Below are 25,013 nucleotides of genomic sequence, written 5' to 3'. Positions count from 1 at the left end.
ATGTTTACATAACACCAGCTGGCACCGAAATGTACTTACAACTTCGGGATGTTTTAATTAACGCTATGAGTGCTATCATTTGAACGTAAACAGCACTTAAATCAGTTACAGATAATGAAATGCCTTCCACTCGGGGGGGGGGGGGATAACAACATCTGGAATTATCCTGGATCCAAATTTCTCATCAGTTCTTGTGTGTTTACATGCAGAAGTTGCAAAAATTGATTTGCAATGAAAAAATTTACCTCAACTTTGTTTTCTGGATCAAATTTTACTTCAAATTGATATTAAATATGACAAAATTATGTTCACAGCCTTCAAAACTCTCACAACATATCCTGGGTTGGTGTAGGTCATTTAAGGTCACAAAAGAAAATTACCTAAAATATAACAATTTGGGGGTTTCCCAACACTTTGAGCAGAAAATTTATCTATTAACATCCCTCGGGACTTTTGTACCAAATTACAAAGCTATCAGACAAGTAATTTTGAGAATAAGTTTTCTTGACCAAAAATGACAAAAGTATATATTCAGGACAATTTCCACACATCCAACCATGCCATCTCTGGACATCTGTACACCAAATATAAAAGCTGTCTATCAAGGGGCTTTAAAAAGAATATATTTTTAATATTTTTGACCAAAATGACAAAAATTGCTCTAAAATAGTAATATTTCCAATTTTGTCGTAATTTCAAGAATTAGAAGGGTAATACCCTTGAAAACATTCAATCCAATTTGAGAGCAATTGGGCTAGCGGTTCAGAGAAGAAGAAATTTTACTTAAAATGAGAAAAATTACCAAAAAATTCAGCCAAAAATACAAAATTCAAGATATCTTCACAATATTCATTAAACTGATTTTGATCAACCTTAGGAGCCTGTATACCAAATATCAAAGCTATCAGATTAGTAATTTTTGAATAAAAAAAATTTTGACCAATAATTTGGAAAAATAGCCCCAAAATTATAAATATGAAAATTTCAATTCAATTGTATACACGTGACTAAGGTCATCCTGAGGAACATGTATACCAACTTTCAAAGCAATCAGATAAGTGGTTTCAGAGAAAAACATTTTTTGACTAAAAACTGAAAAAATTACCCTTAAAATAGAAACATGCAAATTTCATCCCAAATTTCAAACACCTACTTTAGAATGCCTGCACACCAAGTTTCAACCCTATCTGGCCAACGTTTCAGAGTTTTAGCAATTTGCAGGGTTTTTCCTTTTTTCCCCTCATTTGCATATTTTTGACACTGGCAAGTTCATTTGAACAAATTCACATCTCCACCCCTAGGTGCATCTGTACACCAAATACTGAGACAGTAGGTGCTGCAGTTTAGCTGTTTTTGATGTGGACGGATATACATACATATGTATACATACATAGTACATACATACATACTACATACATGCAAATGGCATGCAAATGAACTGATTCAGCTTATACGATTACCTCACATTGGTATACCAAATGTGAGCTAAAAATAGAAACATGCAAATTTCATCCCAAATTTTAAACACCTAATTTAGAATACCTAAAGGAACCTTTACAGAGATTACAGAGTTTTAGCAATTTGCAGGGTTTTTCCTTTTTTCCCCTCATTTGCATAGTTTTGACACTGACAAGTTCATTTGAACAAATTCACATCTACAGCCATAGGTGCACCTGTACACCAAATACTAAGACAGTAGGTGCTGCGGTTTAGGTGTTTTTGATGTGGACGGACGTACATACATACATACATACATACATACATACATACATACATACATACATACATACACACACACACACACACACACACATACATACATACATACATACATACATACATACATACATACATACATACATACATACATACATACATACAGACATGCAAATCCGATGCAAATGAACTGATTCAGCTTATAAGATTACTTCACATTGGTATACCAAATGTGAGCTAAAAATAATTTGGCTAATTAGCATGATCACAATTTGGCAGTCTCTGGAAAATCAAAGTTTCGAAATTCTTTCCCTGAGAATATTGTAATGAGGAATAATGAGACAGTGTGACCAAAAATCGGATCAAATATTGTTAAAATGGCTCAAAGATGACTAACTGTACAATAATGAGTCTTGTGAAAGGTGCATTGATAGTTTCCAAAGTATTTCTGTGAGAATATTGTATGAACTGATAAGTCCCCGTGAAAGAAAATGTAAGATTGTCCTCACGCTGACCTTTGTGTTTACAGTATCATGGATACAAGCCATTGTTTCTGGTCAGAGACAGGTGCGCACGGGTGAAAAAGCACGTTGTTCAAGTACGGCACTATTGCGAACTTTACTTCCTGCTTTGGAAAAACCGTGGGCGCTAATTTGCGCTGCATAGCTGAGCTTTTTTAGAGCACAAAACAAGTAGAAAAATATCTAAGGTACAATTTGCCCGCATGGCCATTCCTTCCCTTCTGGAAAATGATGCCAAAAGTCATAGCCGTTTCAAAGTAAAAATTTCGTCAGCAGTTTCTCGGAAGAAAAAAGACCTTTTTACGAAATTTTTGCACTCATCTTGACTTCCTAGTCTTCACAACATTCACTGTGAAATGCAACTGTTTCCGTTCACGCGATCTCTCGTAGTGACCGTTCGCGCACGAGTAGACGACTTCCAAGATGGCGTCCCCTCTGACGTTTGTTGACAAAATGTGTTCATAAACTTCAAGATTTTCACGTCATTACCTTGTTCATAGACATAAATGTGCACAACTGTTGCATACTTAAGGTGAATTTGTACAATTTATATCTACATGAGTCCCCCTTCAAGCCTTCGATTCCCGGGCATTCACTCTCAGAAAACTTGTGTCAGTCCCATTGTAGGGAATAGGAGGGCCTCTCGGCCGGTCACCCTACTGTATGTAATCAGAGAAAGCACACTGAAGAGACAAATGTTTGCAACTTAAGAAGCTCAAGGTCATCAAAAGCATTATAAGGAATCATGTAACTCTTTCATTGCACTGTTTACACAGATTGCATAATGCTATAAACAGAACATGAGGAATCTTATAGCCCAGCTTTACCATAAAAACCCTATCACTTTGACCACTCTTTTAATTGACCAATCTATTTTTTTCCTCAAAATGTAATTTTATTTAATCCTTATCAAGTTGACCACAACTTGAAATCGGAACTTTCTCTATCTCTCTTTATTTGGCCAACCTATCATGACAAACTATTATGAGCAATTTCTTGTAGATAACATACAGAGAACAATACATAGCAGTACAGAATATGTCAAAGTTGGGATTCAGGAAAGTTGCCTTTCAATGTTTTAATCATCCAAAATGGTAAACATTTCACTATGAACTGTCAAAAATGTTGAACTTTCTAATAATTCTACACTAAAATTATTTTGGCTTTGTTGATTTCCTAATTAATTCAATTATTTAAAATCATATTAATATTTTTTTCTGGGTGAATTGATAGGGTTTATACAGTACAAGAGTTACATACAATGTAAGTCAAATTCAGTTAAATATCAATTACCGTCTAACATTGCATCATTCCTATAAATAACACCTCAGCCTGGAACAGCACAATCATAATCTGCTCATTCACACTGGCAGTACTTGACTTTAAATGAATGACCTACTACATTTCACCTGTGTACCAAATTTGAAAGCATGGCAAAAAGTACCACAAATTTGCAAATTTTGCCTTTAGTTCACCGAGTCATCTTCAGGTCACTCCTAGGAACCTGCACACCCAATTAGAAAGTAATGGCATACACAGTTTCAAAGAAGATTTTTTGACCAAAAAATGGCAAAAATTGCCCAAAAATACAAATATGCAAATTTTGCCATAATTTCGATGAATCTTATTTTTGGTCATCACAAGAAACCTGCAAACCAAATTTTAAAGCGAACAGACCATTGGTTTCAGAGGAAACAATTTTTTACTGAAATGGCAAAAAAATGAGAAAAAAATTCATTAAAAATAGAAAGCAGCCAATATTGACACCAAATCTATATGTTTGAATGAGTGGGGCCAAGGTACCTAAAAACTAAATATGACAATGATCAGAAGAGTAGTTCCTGAGTTATTGATTTTTGACCATTTTCGCCCTTTTTTCTATCTCATTTGCATATCCATGAGACTAACAAGTTCATTTTAACCAATGGCTCATCTAACCATATATGGCATCACTACACCAAAAATCAGCTTCATACGTGCACCAGTTTCCGAGTTTTTGCGTTGGATGGACAGACATCCATACATACATACATATACATACATACATACATACATACATACATACATACATACATACATACATACATACATACATACATACATACATACATACATACATACATACATACATACATACATACATACATACATACTGACAGACATCTCACCTACAGACTTTTTTCAACCATAATTTTACATTTGAACAAATTCACATCTACACACCTTGGTGCACTTATATATAAAATACTAAGACGGTAGCTGCTGCGGTTTAAGAGTTTTTGATCTTAACGGACATACATCTATCCATACATGCATACATACGTACATACACACAGACATGTAAATGAGATGCAAATGAAATGATTCACCTTTTATGATAAGCTCTCTTTGGTATGCCAAATGAGAGCTAAAAATGAAAAGCAATTAGTTTCTCATGATCATATTTTGCATCAACACAACAAATATCAAATCTGTAAGTAGTCTGTGGTTCTCAAGATATTTGAGTGGACGGACATCCTTACAAACGGACATACATACATACATACATACATACATACATACATACATACATACATACACACACATACATACATACATACATACATACATACATACATACATACATACATACATACATGTACATACATACATACAGGTACATACATACATACATACAGACAGACAGACAGACAGACATACAGACTGACGCCGGACGGATACCCATCCCAATAGCTTCTATAGACTGTTGTCTTTAATAGCTAAAATCACAATCACTTAGGGACCGTTCAGTTTTTACGGCTGGGGGGGGGGCCGGCAAAATCCAGGGGGGGGGGTCATCATAATTTGGAATCCAGAAGGGGGGGTCATCGCTTTTTCACTGGTAGGAAAGGGGGGGGTCACCACATTTTCAAAAACATAATACCAACAATAAAGTTCACTTTAATGCCATGGCTATGATCGACCTCTTTACCGGCGGGCTGCCTTCGGCGGCCCACTACAAAAAATATACATTATGTATTATCCATGACCCTCTTAACGGGCAGACGCCTTTGGTGGCCCACTCCAATTAGGTTTACTTCATGCAATGGCCATGATCGACCCTCTTTACCGGCGGGCCGCCTGCGGCGGCCCACTACAATAAATTGACTTTATGTAATACCCACGGCAATCTTAATGGCCGTGCGCCTTCAGCGGCCCTGTCCAGTAAAGTTTACTTTATGCAATAGCCATGATCGACCCTCTTTACCGGCGGGCACCTTTGGTTGCCCACTAGAATAAAGTTGACTTTACGTAATGGCCCATGACCCTCTTAACCGGAGGGCTGCCTTGGCGAACCACTCCAATAAAGTTTACTTTATACAATGTCCATGGACATGAGTTGTCTATGGAAATGAAGTTAAAAATTGCCTTACAGTCGTCCTAATTAACAGACGTTTCAATGGATGTGGCTGAGAAGTTTGTGCACTGGCATCTCTGCTACACGAATAAAGTGCGCCGCGTACCGGAGTTCAAATCCAAACCGTGCGGGTAAATTTGACATATGGGTTTTGGTTATTTTTCACGGGGGGGGGGGGGGGGGGGTCATCAATTTTTCGTCTGACAAAGGGGGGGGTCATCTTTTTTCACGAAAAATGCAGGGGGGGGTCTATATTTTTTGAACACCGGCGACAAGATTTTGCGGCCCCCAGGCCGTAAAAACTGAACGCTCCCTTATCTATATAGTGTGATGGCACACTTACCCGTTTCGCTAGCTTGTCGGTGAGAAATGGTTTGAATAAGTCAAACACTGTGCCAAAAAACTCGGGTTGGCGTATGTAGTGACCTGCCTTAAAGCGCATCGGCATGGGATTCTAGAAAGATACAAAGCACGAAAATATCTCTGACGTTATTTGCCGAAAATATTTTAACAAAACAACGTTAAAACAATAACAAAATAATAAGGATGAGATCATGCATTGATGCCTTGCCTAACTGACGGATGGGGCTTAAAACAGCATGAACAGTAGGTTATGATATGCCCGAGCCAAAATAATTGCCCACGGCATGTGGTCGTTTACACTATCTCCAATGTGCAACCGATATATCTCAATTTCTTACCACGAACACATCCATCATTTTCTTGCTGTCACTCGATCCACACTTGGTCATCATCTTATTGAGACGTCCTCATAGTCCTCGACAGTAACGACGCCGTTCACTTGGATCTCCTCGTCTTCAAGTAGTTTGTCAAATGCGATTAAAAAAGCAGTCGTAACAGAAATCAAAGCTGTAACGGTCAAGATCCATTTGCCTGATAGAGAGAGAGGAGAGAGAGAGAGAGAGAGAGAGAGAGAGAGAGAGAGAACTTTATATTCAACTAAAAAAACTATAAAAAACATAAGAGTGGTGAAATCACCAAGCTAGGAAATTTATCCTTGTCGAAAATTACAATTGAAGTGATACAACTTATTGACGTATCAATGCATTCACCTTTACATGTAAAACATTGACAAGCCCAAGTACCGCGTGTAGCATATTTGAAAATATAGCCCGTTCTACTCTTAGCCTGCCTACGATACTGTGTGTTCCGCTACAGCTAATCGCCCCGCTCACCACAAGTGAGGGTGTGGTGAGCGGGCGATTTATAGCTGTAGCGGAACACACAGCATCGTACGCAGGGCTAGTTCTACTCTAAACACAATTGGAACTATTTTGTGATTATAAGATGAACAGTAAAAGTCACACGAATGTGCTCTCTAAGAGAGGATTTACTCAAAGCATTTAGTAATTATCAATTTTTTCTAGTGAAAACATCAAAACTGTAATCACAGGGGCTCACAAATGGCTATATAAGTCAATATTACAGCGTTTTTCTTTCTTTTCAATGTTACAAATAAACTAGGCTGAGCCTGAAGAGCACAACACTTGTGTAGCTGTCTTTTGTGTAGCTTGTATTGGCATGTATAGTGCGCCCTCAATAGGGTGTGTGATCATATGTAAATGCGACCTTTAGTTCCGTGACCTCTAGCCATTCCTACTTCCTGTCCTCGCTATGCTTACTTAAATTAGTACAGTAAACACAGCGACGTCAGTAAACACCGCGCGTCTGTACGCATGGCCGGCCATATGGAGAGGTAAGTAGGCATGGCTAGAGGTCACGGAACAAAGTCGCATTACATATGATCACACTCCCTATTGAGGGCGCACTATACATGCCAATACAAGCTACACAAAAGACAGCTACACAAGTGTTGTGCTCTTCAGGCTCAGCTAGTTTATTTGTAACATTGAAAAGAGAAAGAAAACCGCTGTAATAGGACTTTTATAGCCACTGTGAGCCCCTGTGCTGTAATTATAACTGAATTAAATGTGAAAGTAGTATTTAAAAAATTGTAGTATTTAAAGCCATCTGCTTTTCAAAAATTGTAAATTTATCCTTTTTGACAATTTTTCAAGGATAATTCATCTCATTGATACACATTCTTGAAAATGTCAAGATTAAAGGTCAAACCTGATGATTGCTGTATTGTTTAGAGGACCTGGATGCATTTGAAGGTTTCGGGATCATATCTGATTGGTTCTTTACTATTTCAAAGTGCCTCTCTAGGCCAGTCCTTAAAAATGTTTAGGGGTCATATCTAAGTGGTCCCTTAAAAAGATTAAGGGACACATCAGGGTGGTCCCCGAAAGTTTCAAGGACTCATCTGGGTGGTCCCTGAAAGTTTCAAGGTCACATTAGGATAGTCCTTGAAAATTCAGGGGCACCTCAGGTTGGTCCCTGAAAGTTTCAAGGACTCATCCGGGTGGTCCCTGGAAGTTTCAAGGTCACATCAGAGTGGTCTCTAAAAGATCCAGGGACACATCAGGGTGGTCCTTGAATGTTTCAAAGACTCGTCTTGCAATGGCGGTTTTTGAAAGATGCAAGGTCACATTAGGATAGTCCTTGAAAGATTCGGGGACACCTCAGGTTGGTCTCTGAAAGTTTCAAGGACTCATAGTCTTAGTCATGTTCACGCTACAATCACAGTCGCTGACATCATTGTCGAGATCGGGAACAGCACTGTCAGTGTCACTCCACAAAGGACCGTGGTAACAGACATCAAATTCGTCGGAGATATCCAGTATTCCGTTGCTTTCCATGTAGTCCTGTTATTAAATAATTGGGGTAATGGACGTCCTACATTCAGAATCGGCAACCTTTCCCGCTCGGAATTAGTGCAGTAGTCAAAATCCATTCGAACATCACGCTGTTTACACACTCGACTTGAAACAATGCAGAGCCTCACAACAATGTGACCCGTGACCTTTACTATGTAAATTAGCAAGGACCATATTAGTTGGTGTACGATTCAGTGTGTCGCTTAATGAGAAAAGTATCATTGACTATATCTCCAAATTAATCATGAAGACTGTAACATACAACCATAGTATTTTAAATGGTGGGGAAACTTTACAGCATAAAAGAGCAACATGTACCTTACCCGGACCTTACACAATCGCACAATCCTAGATGCCCCTGTAGGTTAAAATGGAATGTGCCATTATGAACTGATTGTTTGCGAATAATTAATTGTTTACTGTTCAGACCAGCGGCGCGTCGGCCAGTAACAGCATACTTCAACCAGCGAGTAAATTACCATTAATCGTCAAGGCTTGCTCGTCTAAGTCGACTGAAGGTTCAGCCACTGCCCAGTTTATCACATTTATGCCGGGAAGAACATGCCTTGTAGATCTCGTCGCGTGATAAATATGCAAAGACGTGTTTTGGAGCCGGCCGACCAGTCACACATGGGAGCGATGAGGACGCTGTGTTAAGCCATTACATAATCTTAGCTTCGACGTCATGAATATTGACGCTGTATGTGCAGGAAGTTGGACCCAAATCTTTTCAGTGATTCGTCTGCCTGTCAGCTTTACCAAGTAATGCTTGTGAATGCACAAGCTGATGAGCGAAGGTCACATCAGGATAGTCCTTGAAAGATTCAGGGTCTCATCTGGGTGGTCCCTGAAAGTTTCAAGGACTCATCCGGGTGGTCCCTGAAAGTTTCGAGGTCACACCAGGATAGTCCTTGAACGATTCAGGGTCACATCTGGGTGGTCCTTGAAAGTTTCAAGGACTCATCTGGGTGGTCCCTGAAAGTTTCAAGGACTCATCCGGGTGGTCCTGAAAGTTTCGAGGTCACACAGGATAGTCCTTGAACGATTCAGGGTCACATCTGGGTGGTCCCTGAAAGTTTCAAGGACTCATCTGGGTGGTCCCTGAAAGTTTTAAGGACTCATCTGGGTGGTCCCTGAAAGTTTCAATGTCACATCAGGATAGTCCTTGAAAGATTCAGGGTCACATCTGGGTGGTCCCTAAAAGTTTCAAGGACTCATCTGGGTGGTCCCTGAAAGTTTCAAGGTCATGTCAGTGTGGTCTCTAAAAGATTTAGGGTCTCCTCGGAGTGGTCCCTGAAAGCTGCAAAGACATCTCTGCACAGTCCCTAAAGATTCCAGACAAAAACTGTTGGTTTTTGCCGTTAATATTTTAAGGTTTCAACAGACAGATGATATTGATTACATTTCTTAGAATCTACCAAAAAGAGTTCATTTTTAATAGAAGGGCTGAAATAGTTCAGTGATTTTTAAAAATTTTCCAGCATTAATTAGCACAAGCACAAGAAAAGGGTAGTTTTATCAAATTTACCAGGTCTCATTTCCTTGTGTATGAAATAAATAAATGTACAAGTCATTTTCTTAACATCTACCAAATCTTTCAAAGAGAGATCACCAAAAAAACATACACTACAGCAGAACTGATTTGGGTAGAGGTAGAAGGCCATTTTACCATCGAAAATTTAAAATTTTATCATGCATCGTTCGGTGAGAAAAGCAAATGCCTACAAATCAGCCTTGGAAAGGAAATTTGTATTTTCACTTAAACCTAAACAAAATTGACAAATCAGTTACATTTAATGGGTTCTCCTTTCCTGAGAGTGCGAAAAGCTAGACAAAAATGTAAAATTTGTTGTAGGTGTATTTGATGATTGTGCAATTATCAATAATTTATAAAATTTGCCCTCGTCTTCACACAAAAACACTGTTAGATTCGTGATTTTTAAATAGATTACAACAAAATGCTCAAGATCTTATAATCACAAAATAGTTCCAATTGTGTTTCTATGATCTGTCGCATACATTCGAATTGTCATGAGTCCGTTTTTTTTGCCGAAGGTGTTACAACAAAGGGTGAGTCTGACCCTGACCTTGTAGCGATATGAACCGGATCATATCTCTGAAATATTCGTGAGATGATATTTACTGAAGGTTGACTTGCTTCATTTTCAGTCCTTTATCGTGACGTCATTATTACCATGAAGGTTACATCTCCAACATTGCCACTTCTAAACCCTTCAATTCTTGTCCATTATCATTGTACCGGATGAGGAGAGAGGAAAAAAACAAAACAGGCTATATCGTCGGTTCGGCATCGAGTTCGAATCAGAGCGTGGCCGTGCAGGTGTGCGCGCGCAACGCTAGGGTTAAACATTGATGGGAGATTTGTGACCTGTGACTGACACTCATGTGACTCACGACAACTGGGTCAATATACATACGTTTGTTATCGCACACATGCAGGCCTTCGTCGTAGCCTCTGAAACTAATATGTGTAATAGTGGGCGACTGGGAAAATATCCTAATGTGAATATGCTACAGTTATTGAACATCAGAACGATTCTCTTCATTACGTCTGTCATTTTTTATCATTCAGTGTGTCACCTTCGTATCCCGTGCTTCGTATATATACGATGGCCCTTCAGTAGCGTGTTCATAATACGCATTACGACTTATATAATATTACGTGTACTTTGGCATTGCGTAAAATGCAATGAAGGCAAGTACACGTACGTGACTTAAATCTTTACCCGTAACGCCTACAGACAAATCGTAACACACGTTCAATAATCCGTAGCTTCAACTGCTCTCACCTATCGGTTATAATTTGGTACCGCCAAAGAAAAAAACATTTCTCACCTACTTTGAAGAGCACTACTGTACTCCCGTCCTTGTCTCGTCCAGGGCATATGGTCAACATGTCAGTCTCGTAGACCTGTTTATAAAATGACGGCTGGTAATTGACGAATAGCTCTTTATATTTACGGCGTACCTCGTAGTGGTGTAAAAGCATGTCATATGCTTTTTGGACGTCAAATTTGTTATTTCGTAGAAATCTGACGAGGAACGCATCATCGGGTGGTAACTTCACTTCTGGTTTTTCCTTTGCAAACTTTGCCCTCAATTCGTCTATTTTCTCCTCTCTGGTCTCCGGGTCCTCATTCAATTCCTGTCTGGCTTTTTCTAAGCTCTTCTCACTCAGGTTACACACGTAACGACGACGGGTTTGCGATGTCATGGCTACTAGTTTACAGAAAAGTTATGAACACTCTGCTAGTATGATAGCTGAATTTATGTCGTTCCGGGTTGAAAATTGCGCATGCGCAATCAATGAAACATGCAAATAATTGTAACGAAATCGTTTTACAAATCAGCTGCCGTCTTTGCAACGCGTGTCCACCGCATCATCCGTTTGTGCCCGTTATGAAAATCATACCCAGAAATATGCTGTAATTTATTCCTCACATGACTGATATATTGTCAGAAGTTACTTTTAATTTTTATTGCGTATAGTTGTAAACGTTTTTAAAGACACTCGTTTCTCGTGACTGGTTTCTTATTATTGCGGGTTTTTGATGTGGATTTGATTTCGGCCGTTGATCTTCCATTTCTATTCGAGAACAACCCGACAATACGGATAGCCGAGATATTGAGATATGTGAGTACGATATTCTTGACGATATTATACATAAAATTAAACAAATTTAACAAATGGGAACTATGCAATAGACAGGGAGAACATTCAAGTAATTCCCGTGATAAAGTTTCAATGTAAAGCTTCCCAAACAAAAGTAAAATATTCATACATTTCCAAGGATTTTTCATAATAGATGCATATTTGACATACAGATGATATTTAGTTTCTTCCTTTATGACAAAACAATCGAGCGTGTTTAAAGTCCTCGCACACTCCTCGACATTTTATTTTCAAAAATGTTCCTTGCAGTAAATGTTTATGTTCTTTGGGGAAGTTAAATTTTAACTGAGTTTGAAGCAGGGACAGCAAAGCTGCCTGGGTAAAGAAACGTCTTTACGTCATGGCTAACATTTAACCTTTTTAGCTAGGGCCATGGCAGCTCCTCGTATAATCACTCTTCACTATGTCATGTATGTAGTAAATGTTTATGTTCTTTATCAAAGCCCGATCTGATACTGTACAAGACACGACACGACACAACATCAACTCGTACAGCTATATGTATGACGACGCGCGCTCAAAACGGAACATCAATTGTTCAGAACGTTTTTAGCTCATATTTGGTATGAATATAAATACCAAAAAGAGCTTACATGATGAGTCGGTGGCATTTGTATGTCTGTATATTTGTGGGTATGTATGAGCGGATGTATGTCCGTCACACGCAAAGGCTCCCATACTGCCAAGGCTGCCGTCTCAGTATTTGGTGTACAGGTAGATGCATGGGAGAAGATGTAGATTCTACTGGGAGAAGATGTAGATTCTACTGCGTTATGCAACCAAATGCAGTGTGGTCTTTATTTCGCAAATAAAGATGACACAATAATCGCTTTGTCAAGATCAAACTCCATTATTTTACGATTTTTTTCGTCTATTGTACTACGACTCTCTTGAATTGAAGAACACCAACCAGCGGCAAGAATTGAAGTCCGGCGTCTACAGTGACATGTAAGACGTTTCAGACGTTTAACACATTTATCTATTACATTGTAAATAGGACTTGACAACCGGAAAACTAGTAGTACCTGCAGAAGCTTTCCGTAGCTAGGGGTGTCGGAACATAGGGTTGTCGGAACATAGGGCGGTCACCCTAGGGGAGGGCATCAAGCGCCTGGGTGTGTCACAGTCTTGAATTTCTCACATCGAACGTGTACTTTCCACTTAGTACCGAGAAACACGAACAGGATTTTATGATGGTGATTTACTAATTTTGGTCATGCTGCAATGTAACGCCCCTCCCTGTAAAGATTTTATCTAGAAGCGTCCCTCACGTGGCCAAGGCACGTGAAGGTCATTATTGACTCAGATAGGAGATAGTGGGATAATTTTAATTAATTATTTGTAGACGTTGAATGAGAACAATCGATAACGGAATATCCCATGGTGTGATCTTATTTAATCTTGAGAAACTATCAAAGACAGGCGGGAAAATTACCACGTGATAACCATTGTAGTTATGTAAGATTTAGAGATGTATTTAACTTTGTAGAGAACTTAGACTAGATGATTAGAGATAAGACCTTCGACGGTGAACGACATGGTCGCACAACGCGTGCTTCAAGGTAATGCAGGTGGCAATAAAACTGCCGACAATGACTGTAAGTTTGCAGAGTCAACACATCTCATGAAGCGTCAGCATTTCGTTGTATCACGAGATGGTGTGTCAATAGATGTCACAAGATGGTGTGTCAATGGATGTCACGAGATGGTGAGTCAAGGTAGATTACGTAAGAGAGTAAACTTAAAATTGTGATAAATGAGAAATGACATTCATTCAGAGAGAGACGATTATGAGAGAATTTAAGTTGTAACTCGGGCTGAGTTCTCGTGCTGTAAATAAAGCCATCAATCTCAATTCTAACGGCGTGTTCGTCTTCAAGTATTACGGTCCTGTGGTACCTCCGATATCTGATAAGGACTGGACAATATACGACTACTGTTCGCAACGGACACTTTGAGGCTATTCCCAAGTAAAACTCAAAGTGAAGCTGAACAGAGTTGCGACAAGTGTAAAAAACTAATACATTTGTAAGTTTTACGGAAACAAGCCTTCCCTGCAGCGTTCTCCCAATGGATACCGGATTCAGCTTAATCCAGGTACCGCGGGTTAATAACATGATCATGTCAGTTTTGTGAGAAAAATCAACGGGAAATATCTCAAAATATCAAAGGAATTTCGTATTCTTCGTATGCAACTCGGTATACATGGAAGTTTTGTCTTATCACAAGTAATGGATGTTATTTAGAATGATATATGCGATGCCATGTGTGATACGCGTTTTGGACAGTTCTGCAAGATGTTCGACACTTGCTGTTATTAGCAGTTTGTAGAGCCATATACCTATGGCAAGTTCTTATGCTCGAGATGCCATTGAGCCTTCTCAATCACAACTAAGACACGACACCAGGGCCTTTAAATACCACAGTAATCTTATGCACACTGTCACTATGCTACCAAATGCTTTCTTCTGCATGGAATTTTTCTATTTTTGTGGCTCAAACATTTTGGTCATGGCTAAAGGACTGTACACATGAGAAGTTTGTAGCTTATGAAAAGCTATCGTACAGTGTACACTGACTGAATGCCTCAGAAATATTTGTAAAGGTTAATTTTACATATTCTGTTTAGGTGACATTGTTGACATGTAAGTTGTGGTTCAGAAATTTCAACATGGGTTAAAGTGGGAATACAGTATTTTGAATGAGCTTTAAATGTATTTTACTCTAATGATGCATAACCAGATGCCCAGAACCGTTGTATATAAGTCCTGAAGTTGATATCAATCACTTATATCAAAGAGAGGGCAGCAGTAAATCAAAACCTTTGGTATAGTTAATCGCAAGAGTAGGTGTGCTGTTACAGTTGTAATCACCACACTTATGGTCAGGAACTTGTAAACATCACTCGGCCTTCGGCCTCGTGATGTTTACAAGTTCCTGACCATGGTGATTACAACTGTAACAGCTCACCTACGAGGTGCGATTAACGACTTATACCACGAAAAACAGGCCAATCTTCTCTAAAATTTGAAAATTACTACCGATAAATTGTCGACTTTTCATTTGAACACCCACGATGGAATGGAGTGACCCATTGTACGTCGAAAGGTTCACAGAGGTCATTATGCACCTGGCATGCGAGTTTTGGAGAATGACCTGTCCCAGACAAGTAGGACAAGGGCTCTGGTCAACTGCAAAAATGCATTTGAATAAGGGCTACAGAGTGGTATAATGCACCTGTGTAGAAGGAAACTGTTTTAGTCTGATTGGTTAAATAAAATGGCTTGCCTTACTCTATCTTATTGGCTATTGGCTAGGGAGAAGGAATTCAATCTGTAGATGCATGTGATTGCCTCGTGGATGCATCAGGCTTTCAATGCCATTTTGGTGTTATTGACTGGTCAAGATGGATCTTGTCAACTTGTCTGATCTGATGACCCTAGAGACTTCCTGGAGGTCCATGGACGGCCATGTAAAAACAACCAAAGTGGATTTTATACGGGAAAACTGCCCTATAAGAGCAGCCGCTACTACAGAGTTCATCCAATCCACGATGTGTGGTTCAACTTATAAAAAGAACTTGGCGATGATACCGCCGACAGGACCGTACTATCGACGACCCTTGCCAAGAGGTATTCAAGTTCTCCTACCAGAAAGTAGGCGTCTTTACGTGAAGCAAATGTGCGAGATGGCTTGGATAGAAGGCCATCACACTGGGCATTCTGGCAAGGTAATTTATTATTTTACTAAGATATTTATGTAATAATAAAACGAATTCTGTAAAGTTATAAAATCAAATTCATCGATCAAAATATTTTGTCGTGTGTGTGGTAACTAATATCACAGAATTTCTTTCCTCTTTTCCACAAACGTATTAAATAAAAAGGCTGTACTTATTTCCATGCTATTTGTGACATATGTTTTGTGTTTGATAATTTCAGGTGAATGTGGCAACATCTTTGTACTATCAGGTATTTGATGAGCAGCTTCTCAAAGAACAAAGAGGTCACAGATCAGATGACGGTTTACGCGCCTCAAATGTTTGTCGATATTACTTCGAAAGCATGTGTCGAATACATCTACCATTTTCCTGTAGTGTTAAATCAGAGGAAGCTGTAAGTAAACCAGTTTCTTAAGTTGCTACGAAACAACATAACAAACAGACAGGATTGGTCCAACCCAAGAAGACGCCGAATAAAAAAATAGATCTTCATCAACAAATCATGTTGCTTATATTGAGCATGGTTCAAATTAAGTTAAAATTGAATTATAAAATGTGATGTTATAACATATCAGTTGAAAAATTGTCTTTATTGTGTTATTGAACGTGTGTGAATGCTTTAGGCAAATTAGTAATCGTTCACACTTTTTTTCATATTTAAATGAGTAATCACTACACTTTTATTGATATGATAATGATTTTCTTTCATTAAAGTGTGGTGATTACTTATTTACATATGAATAAAAGTGTGATTGATTACTAATTTGCATGAAAACAATAGGTTGCAGTCGTGATTTCAGGGATAAGTGGATGGCAAGAACAATAGGTCACATGACCTGGAGTGGTATAAATCGGGTAACTAGAATGTTAGCAGCCATCATGCTTTCACAGGAAGCCTGCTTTTCCGATTTGTGGGTACAGCTTCATGTGGAAGGGACAACAGCTGGATCTTTTGACAATTTTTCATGATTTTTATTCGGTATATTAAAGGGAGGCAGTCCCCGGAACTCTGCTAAAAGGTTGGCAGTGCCAGGGACCCCTACCACCGATGTAAACATTGCATCTAGCGTACGCTGGCGATTGATGAATATTAAAACAAGTTTGTTAACAATGAATTTCGTAAAATTGAAATGTTGCAGCTATGTTGAAATGATGCACCTAGATATCATAAATGAAATACGATGTTTGTGAACAAGAAAGTCGCACACGCGCTTCCGACGACTGCCTCCTTCTAAGACAGAAATTCCTAGATTCTATTAGTCGACATAGCATGCAAAAGAATAAAGTAGACATACCAATACATGAAATTTTGGTCTAAAATTCATTTAGGATAGTACAACATTATTTTCAACTCTTTTACCATCATGATGGACCTCTAAAAGAGCAAAATAATTAGAGTGAAGAGATTCTGAGAGTATGAGATACTGTGGTTGATATTAGAGACCAAAAGAAATAACTTGAAAGAAGTCTTATAGTAGCAAACTATAGCTACGCTCCCCGAAAGAAAAAGTGTCAATGACACTTTGCTCATATTTAATTACATATGGCAGAACAAAGTAAGTGTATGTATGATAGTGTCTAGCTCTTGTGTGTCTTAGTGCGTAATATTCATTCTGTCCAGTGCGTTTGAACACGGTTTCATGCACTGGCCATCGAAGTACATATGGCAACGGACACACATATACACCACCATAGCATACGGCTTTGTACATCAAAAACAGCGATACAATATACCATACCAAAGTAAAGGTGCCCCGTTGTTCATGTTGTATCTACGTTTATGTTTATGTTGTATTTATATTGCATAGAATTAATAAAGACAATATTTGGTCCCTCTTCCGTCTAAATTGAGAGGCCGCGCTGGTCGCCATGCTAGTCAGACGAGACTAGCGACCCTGGCAGGCATGCCATGACCTCTGCCTATTCTTATTTTAATGTAAATTCAGAGGGAATCCAAAAATTTGGTTGTTGTTATTGTTGTTTGTATTGTTGTTTATGTTTATTAGTCGTGATATTATTGTTGACAAATATAATTCAACGAAGATAACTGTTGTGTTGTGGCTGTTTCAAACGTACTGTAGATGTCATAACAAACGCTACAAGGACATTATCATTCTTTGACCCGATGCAACTGTACACCAACGTACGCTCTTCATAGACTTAAACTTAGTTTAAGTCTATGAAGAGAGTGTACGTTGGCAACGACCTGTTGCGAAGGAAAAACTTTGAAAAAAATACTCTATTTTCTCCCGACATGCATCGCCACGACCCCACGACCGGTTGCCAGGGAAAAACGTTGAAAAAATACTCTATTTTCTCTTCATATGCATTGCCACGACCCCACAACCGGTCGTGAAGGAAAAAGTTGAAAAAATACTCTATTTTCTCCCGAATCGTATTTTATCGAGGACGGTACGGATACGGTAATATACTGTGAAACTATTGTACAGTATGACTTGGTGATTTGAAAGGTATGATACAATTTAGCAATATACGCAGATTGACTGAGTCGAAGTATGAAACCTTAAAAATCAGATGGGCAAACAAAATGATAAAAAGGCTGGACAAAAAAAAGAAAAAGAATTGTGAACAAACCCCAGAAAGTAATTATAAAATGTGAATTTGTCGGTGATTTTGGAACCTCCAGAAATCACTTATCAGGCTGTAGACATAGGTAACCATGCTTTTAGGTTACTTTTAGGCCACCAGGCTAAAATGTCCAGTGTTTATGTAAATTGTTCTCCTATTAATTCGATTGTAAAAGATTTATGCTTAGGTCATTTCCGTTCGATTTTTTACGATTTCAATTTTTTTTCTCTGACAAGGCTGATTGTAACGACTGCATAGCAGGCTGACCTTCGACCCGTAACACATTGCTGGCTGTACGCATGCGCTATTGCGGATTGTGAAGAGGACACTGCACTGGCCACCAGTAGCAGCGGAAGCCGTGGAGAAATACAAGAAAATTCAACTTTATATTATGTAACTTTATATCCATATTTATGTAAAGCTGCGACCAGCAACTATTGATGGAGAAGAAATGCTATGAATTACAACCGTACCACCTAAATATAGCACAGACGGCAACCGATGGGCAAAAACAAACTGGTATCGTAGTGTCCTTAAAACCATCACCGAACGAGGGATGCAAAACTAATCACAGTACACGAAAGACTGCGATCCAGAAACTGAGTGAGCATGGTATTCCTCCAGCTCAAATACTGCTACTTTCCAGCCACTTTTATGGCCAAAGATATGCCTAGTCTATTAATTCGTGCGCTGTAAACTCTTTGAAGTAATGCCAGATATTTTGACCGGCGCCGAAAACCCCATAAATCAACTGCTACCAATGTCGCGACGATCGTTTCCTGTTGCAGTCGAGTCTCTGTCGATGTCCAACAACAACATGATAAGGAGCGTCGACGATGACCCAAGACAGAGTACCTTGACAGCTGCAGCAGCAGGAATGTTTTCTGGAGCAACCTTGACAGGTTGCAAATTCAACATCAACATCAACGTTGCCGGAGCATCTAGTAGCAGTCAACGAGTCCAACCAAGGAAGCGAAGAGCGAGCGTTCGTAATTTTAGACAGCAGCGACGATACTTCTGACTACACACGTATAAGAAGAAAGGCTGTTTTGTTCTCTCAAAGCGATGATAGTTCGCAGGATTTTCAGTGAACTTGTTGTTTCGATGTATTGTATTTTGCATTCCACAGTATGAATCCACTTTCCCAAATTACCTTGTCATTGAGCTTTCGAACTTCCGGACACTCGTACCGATAATTACAGCTGTAATTCGAGCAGCACACGTTCTTAATTATATTTAAACAAGCTAGTTTTATTTGTAAAATATTGAATATACAATTGATAAATCTGCTTCACTCATACGTCATTGTGACAATCATTTTGATCGATGAATTTTCACTGACATTGATGTTATAGTATATATCAAAAAATAACTTGCGTTAAGCTATACTTGGTCTTTCGTTGTTCCGCTCGATTCGCACAGAAAACCCCCGAAGGGACTGGACAGAAATTACAGGAGGGGGGAGGCAATGTTTTTCAAAATGACGCTGCCCGAAAAATACTGACCCTTCAAAAGTGTTTGCCAGAAAAATAGTGACCTTGTCCAATTTTCATGCGCAAAATAATGACCCTCCGCGTGTCACAGTCCGTATCAATAATATCTTAATTGACGTATAATTTCTTAATTGACCTTTGAACTTTCAAAGAATACTTTTAACCTCTACAAATATTCACTTTTATGCGAGATTTCAAGTACTTCAATGAAAAAGAGATCAAACATAACAATAAATAATTTTGTAAACTATAATTGGCTATTCAAAATCAAAAGGGACAACAACAGCTTTAAATGTTCACCTTCATTTATACAATGTACTTTGGCTTGTAATTGTACAGAAAGCACCGTTATTGTTTTTCAAGAAACGTATTACACCATAAAAGTCAATATTTAACAACATTAACATATAAATTCACGTTTATAGTTAGTTTGATAGTGGGAAAATATTTAATAGTTACCCTTAGAGTACCAAGGGAAGTGAATTAATATTTTTGGGTGAAATTCCAATACCGTGTTTGTTGTTCACATCTTCTCTTTTTAAACACCCTATTCTCCGCACATACATTTCTATCAAAAGCACAGATTTAGCTAGTTTTCTATTGGAAAAAATTATTAATAGTTTCCTCATTGACTCCCATATGTAGTGAATCAACATTCGGTGAAATTCCAAAATCAAATTTCTTGCAAACACATGCACTTGTAACCACTTTAGTCTAATCACGTACATTATAACGAATGACCAAACATCTGTAAATACACAGATTTAGCTAGTTTTCTATTGGAAAAATATTATTTCCAATTTCCTCATCACCTCCCATGTGTAGTGAATGAACATTTTTGATGGAATAGAAAAATCGAATTTAGTGTATAAACATGTACTTTTTACTTCCAAGTTTAGGCAAAGTACATTACATAAATTACCAAACATATACATTTACAGATATAGGTTGTTACATAGGGGAAATCATTAATAGTTTTTCCAAGAGACTCAAATGTATTATGATTGAGATTTTTGGGTGAAGCACTATATCGGCCAAATCTTGCCTTCTAACAGTTGCGATAGTGGCGCAAAAAATGATGACTCTCCCCAAAAGTCATGCGTGAAATTTAATGAGCCTTCAATAATGCTTGCGAGAGAAACATCTACCATCCCCAAAAGACACCGCCCCTACTCCCTATAATTTCTTTCCAGTCCCTAACTAGAGTAGTTATTATCCATAAGAGCAGCCTCTGTGTGCTTCAGGTCAGGAAACTATGGCGTGGCCATGAACAGCTGAGCGCGGTCAAGTGCTCCAGGTAAACTATGGCGTGGCCATAAACAGCTTTTACATTACTTCATAAATCCAGGCCTCAAGGAGAGTCCGGCCTTGGTATCTCAGGCTCGCAAACTTACATTAAATGACTAATATGGCACTACACTATCCTCATTCTTCGTAATAAAGCTTAAACATTTGTTTTTTTGTCACCATTGTGTCAAGGACCACAAAGGATTTAACCTCAACACCGGAAATATAGAGCGAGTTCGAATAGTCATCGTTGGAACAGCACACCCTTCTCTTCATCTCAATATGACAGATGATACTGGAATGAATTACAATTGCATATGAAACAATGCAAAATGGCAGAGCTCTGTGTTCACTTCTCTTCTGCAGACTTAAAGACAAGCAAGATAATACGGGACCACCTGCTGGTAAATGCAAAACTACATGTATGTGTATATATATATATATATATATATATATATATATATATATATATATATATATATTATATATATATATATATATATATATATATATATTATATATATATATATATATATATATATATATATATATATACAATAACGATGAGAACATATCAAGTATGTTTGGTACCTTCTACTCGAGTTGCTTTCGATAGGATTGACCATGATATCTTGAATGGTTTGTCCTTACATACATACATACATACATACATACATACATACGTACGTACGTATGTATGTATGTATGTATGAATGTATGTACATATATATATATATATATATATATATATATATATATATATATATATATATATATACACACACACATATATATATATATATATATATATATATATATATATATATATATATATATATGCACAGTCATTGGCAATCTTAACATGTAAACCTCTGTCTGTGAGCGTCTACCGACAAAAGCAAGATATTTGTCTTTCATGGGCAAAATCTACTATTGTCTGTCACTTTATCACTGTCTGTCTTTTCATATATATCTCATCAAATTTCTTGATGAATTTTAATTTCATATTCATATCAATCCTACAAATTGGTAAAATCTGATGAAAGCCTTTCCAATAATACGGACGACAGAGTTATCTTCATCTCGCAGAGAAATTTCAAGTTCTAATTACGAGTAATCACACTGAGAAAAGCTTCGTATGGAACTGCACCTAACCAGAGTTATACTGCCTCCTTCGCTAACGGCGTTGATCCAGCCGCTGATTTAGGTTCTACGTAAAAATGCTCAGAACCAGTGTTCGCCTGGCATACCTCATATGCACTCATGTTTTGGCTGTTGTAAGACGCATTCCAAATCTTTTTGACAGGGAGCGAGTCAGTGTTACGAATGTGTTCGTAACTTTCATCGATCGATTGATAATGAAGCTCATCTGCAGTTATATCGTTTAAACGGACAGTTTGCACAATGGCAGTTCCATCATTCGTCGTTCGTTCTCTGTTCAAACAAAATGGAAAGGATTGAAAAAATGATGTTAACGTAACACAACAACTTAACAAGAAATAACGAAACAAAACGAAAGGAACAAAAAAGGAAAAAAATCACACGCTGCGTTCATTTTCCTCACATTGTCCATTCTTGCCTTTCCGATTTCGATTACTGAACGTTTCATTTGAATTTTAAATAGAAAAACCTGTGAGGACAGGGTTTACTTGGAGACCTGTAAAAAGGGAGCTGATGACGTCAATTTTCATTTCAACTGGCATTGACAAAGTTATGAAGCTCCTACTGACTTCCATTTTCTAGTATTACTTTGACTCGATATATTACCATAATTATTACTCGGATTCGTTAATTTGTTATGAAGAAAGTGAAAATTTAGGCTTTCGGTTTAAAAACGACATGGTCCAATACGGCTAAAAGTTGGGTGACGTTAGAGAATTTCAAGTTCCTGCAAACATCAAGTTTTTCAAATGAGAACTCGAACGTAGCTCATTGAACATCTTTGTCGATGTTTGAAAATAGAAGACGTGCATTGTGAGACGGGTTAGTTAACCCCTGGCATCGAGAGTTGATTAAATACCTACAAAACCTTACGCTTCTTTCATTATCAGGCTAAGAACAAAATCAGACCAAATACTCTGTATGAGAGTATTCTGCTCGTTTTGGGATGGAGGAGGATGGTTGATACAAGCCCAAAGCAAGGCTAGCATGTTTCATTGTACTGTAAGCCTTGGATTCCTGCAGTATTGGTTTGCCATACCTTATACCTATGATAGAGAGTGATAAGTCTCCAATGTATGGGGCTGCTCCCGGCATTACTAAGTTGGCAATTAGAAAGTCACAAATAAGGCTGAAGGTATACTGTCACTTGTTCCAATTTTGCCACATTACCATGGAGAGAGAAAATTTAACCAATCACATATTTTAAGCGGGTGGCCGCTTTCTTAAAAAAGCGCCCTCACATGGGTATTTTAAATGCCAACTAACGCCCCTTTGACCATATATGGGCATATTAAGATTACAGGTGACTTATACATTTAAGAGTGTAACTCAAAAGTCGTGACCGTGCCTTGCACACCTTTCTACGCCAATAATTTAGACCAATAATGAGAATTATTTTGACTTAGATTGTCGGGTTTTTCACACTTAATCCAATAGATAGTCCTTAATCCAATGATTAGGCATTTGGAAGTGACAAATATTTGAAAGCAAACAACGTATTGCACATGGATGAAGTGTTACTCAATATTGTCGTAAAAATGATAGTTACGGATCAAACGGAAAAGGAATTGAGCTTGTCCAAAGATCTGAACATACCTTTTCTTGGTAAATCTATAGCACCCAATTATCGACAGTACTATAAGTACAATGAATACGGTAACGCCTACGACAACTCCGAGAATCAAACCTGAAAGAGAATTCCCGTAACCTTATTTTAGATTAGATTGCAAAGGCATTCGATAAGCGTACAGGGTACCGGCTGTACCATTATACATAAAAGGTTTTACAGCCTAAAGGCTGCAATAGGCCCTGAGTACTTGTTGCTTGATAAAGAGATAAATGCTTACCTATCACCATAAGAAGCACTATCTTTACCTTCATCAAGGCATAGTTATAATACAATATTTTTGATATGCAATGAACAGTATTTTCTTTAATGTGTTGGGAATTGAAATTTCTATTTAACATACCAAAAGAAATTCCTGAACCAGTATCTTGACGACGAGTGGTTAAAATAGAGTCTGTGAAAAAGACAATGTCAAAACATCTGAGAGTCTTGCCTATATCTTACTAAATACTAAAATAAATGCATGCATTCAATAGATGGAAATATACATACACATACACAAATAAATACATAGGTCGATATGATTCACATACAGACATTGTTAGCACGCATGTATAGATAGACGGAAACAGACATACGTATACTTACATATGTTAGATACGAAGATGGACAGAACACGATTGGAACTAATTTGGGATAATTGGATTTTCATATTTTTCAAATTTCTCAAAAGTGTTAGGTGCCGTACAGCTGAATGTTGCAATAATGCAAATTGCCCATACACACAAATTTGTAATGTAAAAAGAAAAGTAGATCAGATTACATTAGGTTTGATTAAATCGGTATTACTTCACCATCCAATTATCCCAAATTAGTTCCGATCGTGTTTCAGATAGAGATATAGTTACACAAATGCATAATTGCATGTATGCACAGATAGATAGATACGTACATAGTGCATACACATGCATACATGCAGACATACAAACATACAGATACACAGACACAAACACACACATACTTACGCCCGAGAAAGACAATAGAACACAGAGCCTTACCAGTTGTCTCTGTCATTATTGTTGTTGTTGGGTCTGGGAAAGCCATCTCGGTCGTTAGAACTTTTTCT

The 25,013-nt window shown here is 38.0% G+C and overlaps 2 protein-coding genes across 2 annotated transcripts in view; one reads left to right on the top strand and one right to left on the bottom strand.

The window, feature by feature from the left end:
* Positions 1 to 11,694, bottom strand: part of LOC139138916 (alpha-tocopherol transfer protein-like) — a 54,473-nt gene extending 42,779 nt beyond the window's left edge. The window contains exon 1 of the mRNA XM_070707517.1: positions 11,232 to 11,694. Within this exon, the coding sequence (XP_070563618.1) occupies positions 11,232 to 11,610 (379 nt within the window). The 5' untranslated portion in view covers positions 11,611 to 11,694. The remainder of the gene's footprint in view (positions 1 to 11,231) is intronic.
* Positions 11,695 to 14,966: 3,272 nt separating this feature from the next.
* On the top strand, positions 14,967 to 20,223 carry LOC139137938 (uncharacterized). Its single transcript, XM_070706180.1, has 3 exons — positions 14,967 to 15,799; positions 16,011 to 16,184; positions 18,616 to 20,223. Exons 1-3 carry the CDS (start codon positions 15,476 to 15,478, stop codon positions 18,643 to 18,645), a joined length of 528 nt encoding a protein of 175 aa, XP_070562281.1. The 5' UTR covers positions 14,967 to 15,475; the 3' UTR covers positions 18,646 to 20,223.
* Positions 20,224 to 25,013: the final 4,790 nt, after the last annotated feature.

This window comes from Ptychodera flava, chromosome 8, assembly GCF_041260155.1.
Source record: "Ptychodera flava strain L36383 chromosome 8, AS_Pfla_20210202, whole genome shotgun sequence".
NCBI classification, from domain to species: Eukaryota; Metazoa; Hemichordata; class Enteropneusta; family Ptychoderidae; genus Ptychodera; species Ptychodera flava.
The sequence above is the reverse complement of the archived record's forward strand: the minus strand, read 5'-3'. Positions and strand labels throughout refer to the sequence as shown.

Coding starts and splice junctions, on each gene's coding strand:
- LOC139137938 (XM_070706180.1), top strand. CDS start 15,476: ATGGATCTTGTCAACTTGTCTGATCTGATGACCCTAGAGACTTCCTGG. Junction 15,800..16,010: donor ACACTGGGCATTCTGGCAAG/GTAATTTATTAT, acceptor TGATAATTTCAG/GTGAATGTGGCAACATCTTT. Junction 16,185..18,615: donor GTGTTAAATCAGAGGAAGCT/GTAAGTAAACCA, acceptor TTCTCTGACAAG/GCTGATTGTAACGACTGCAT.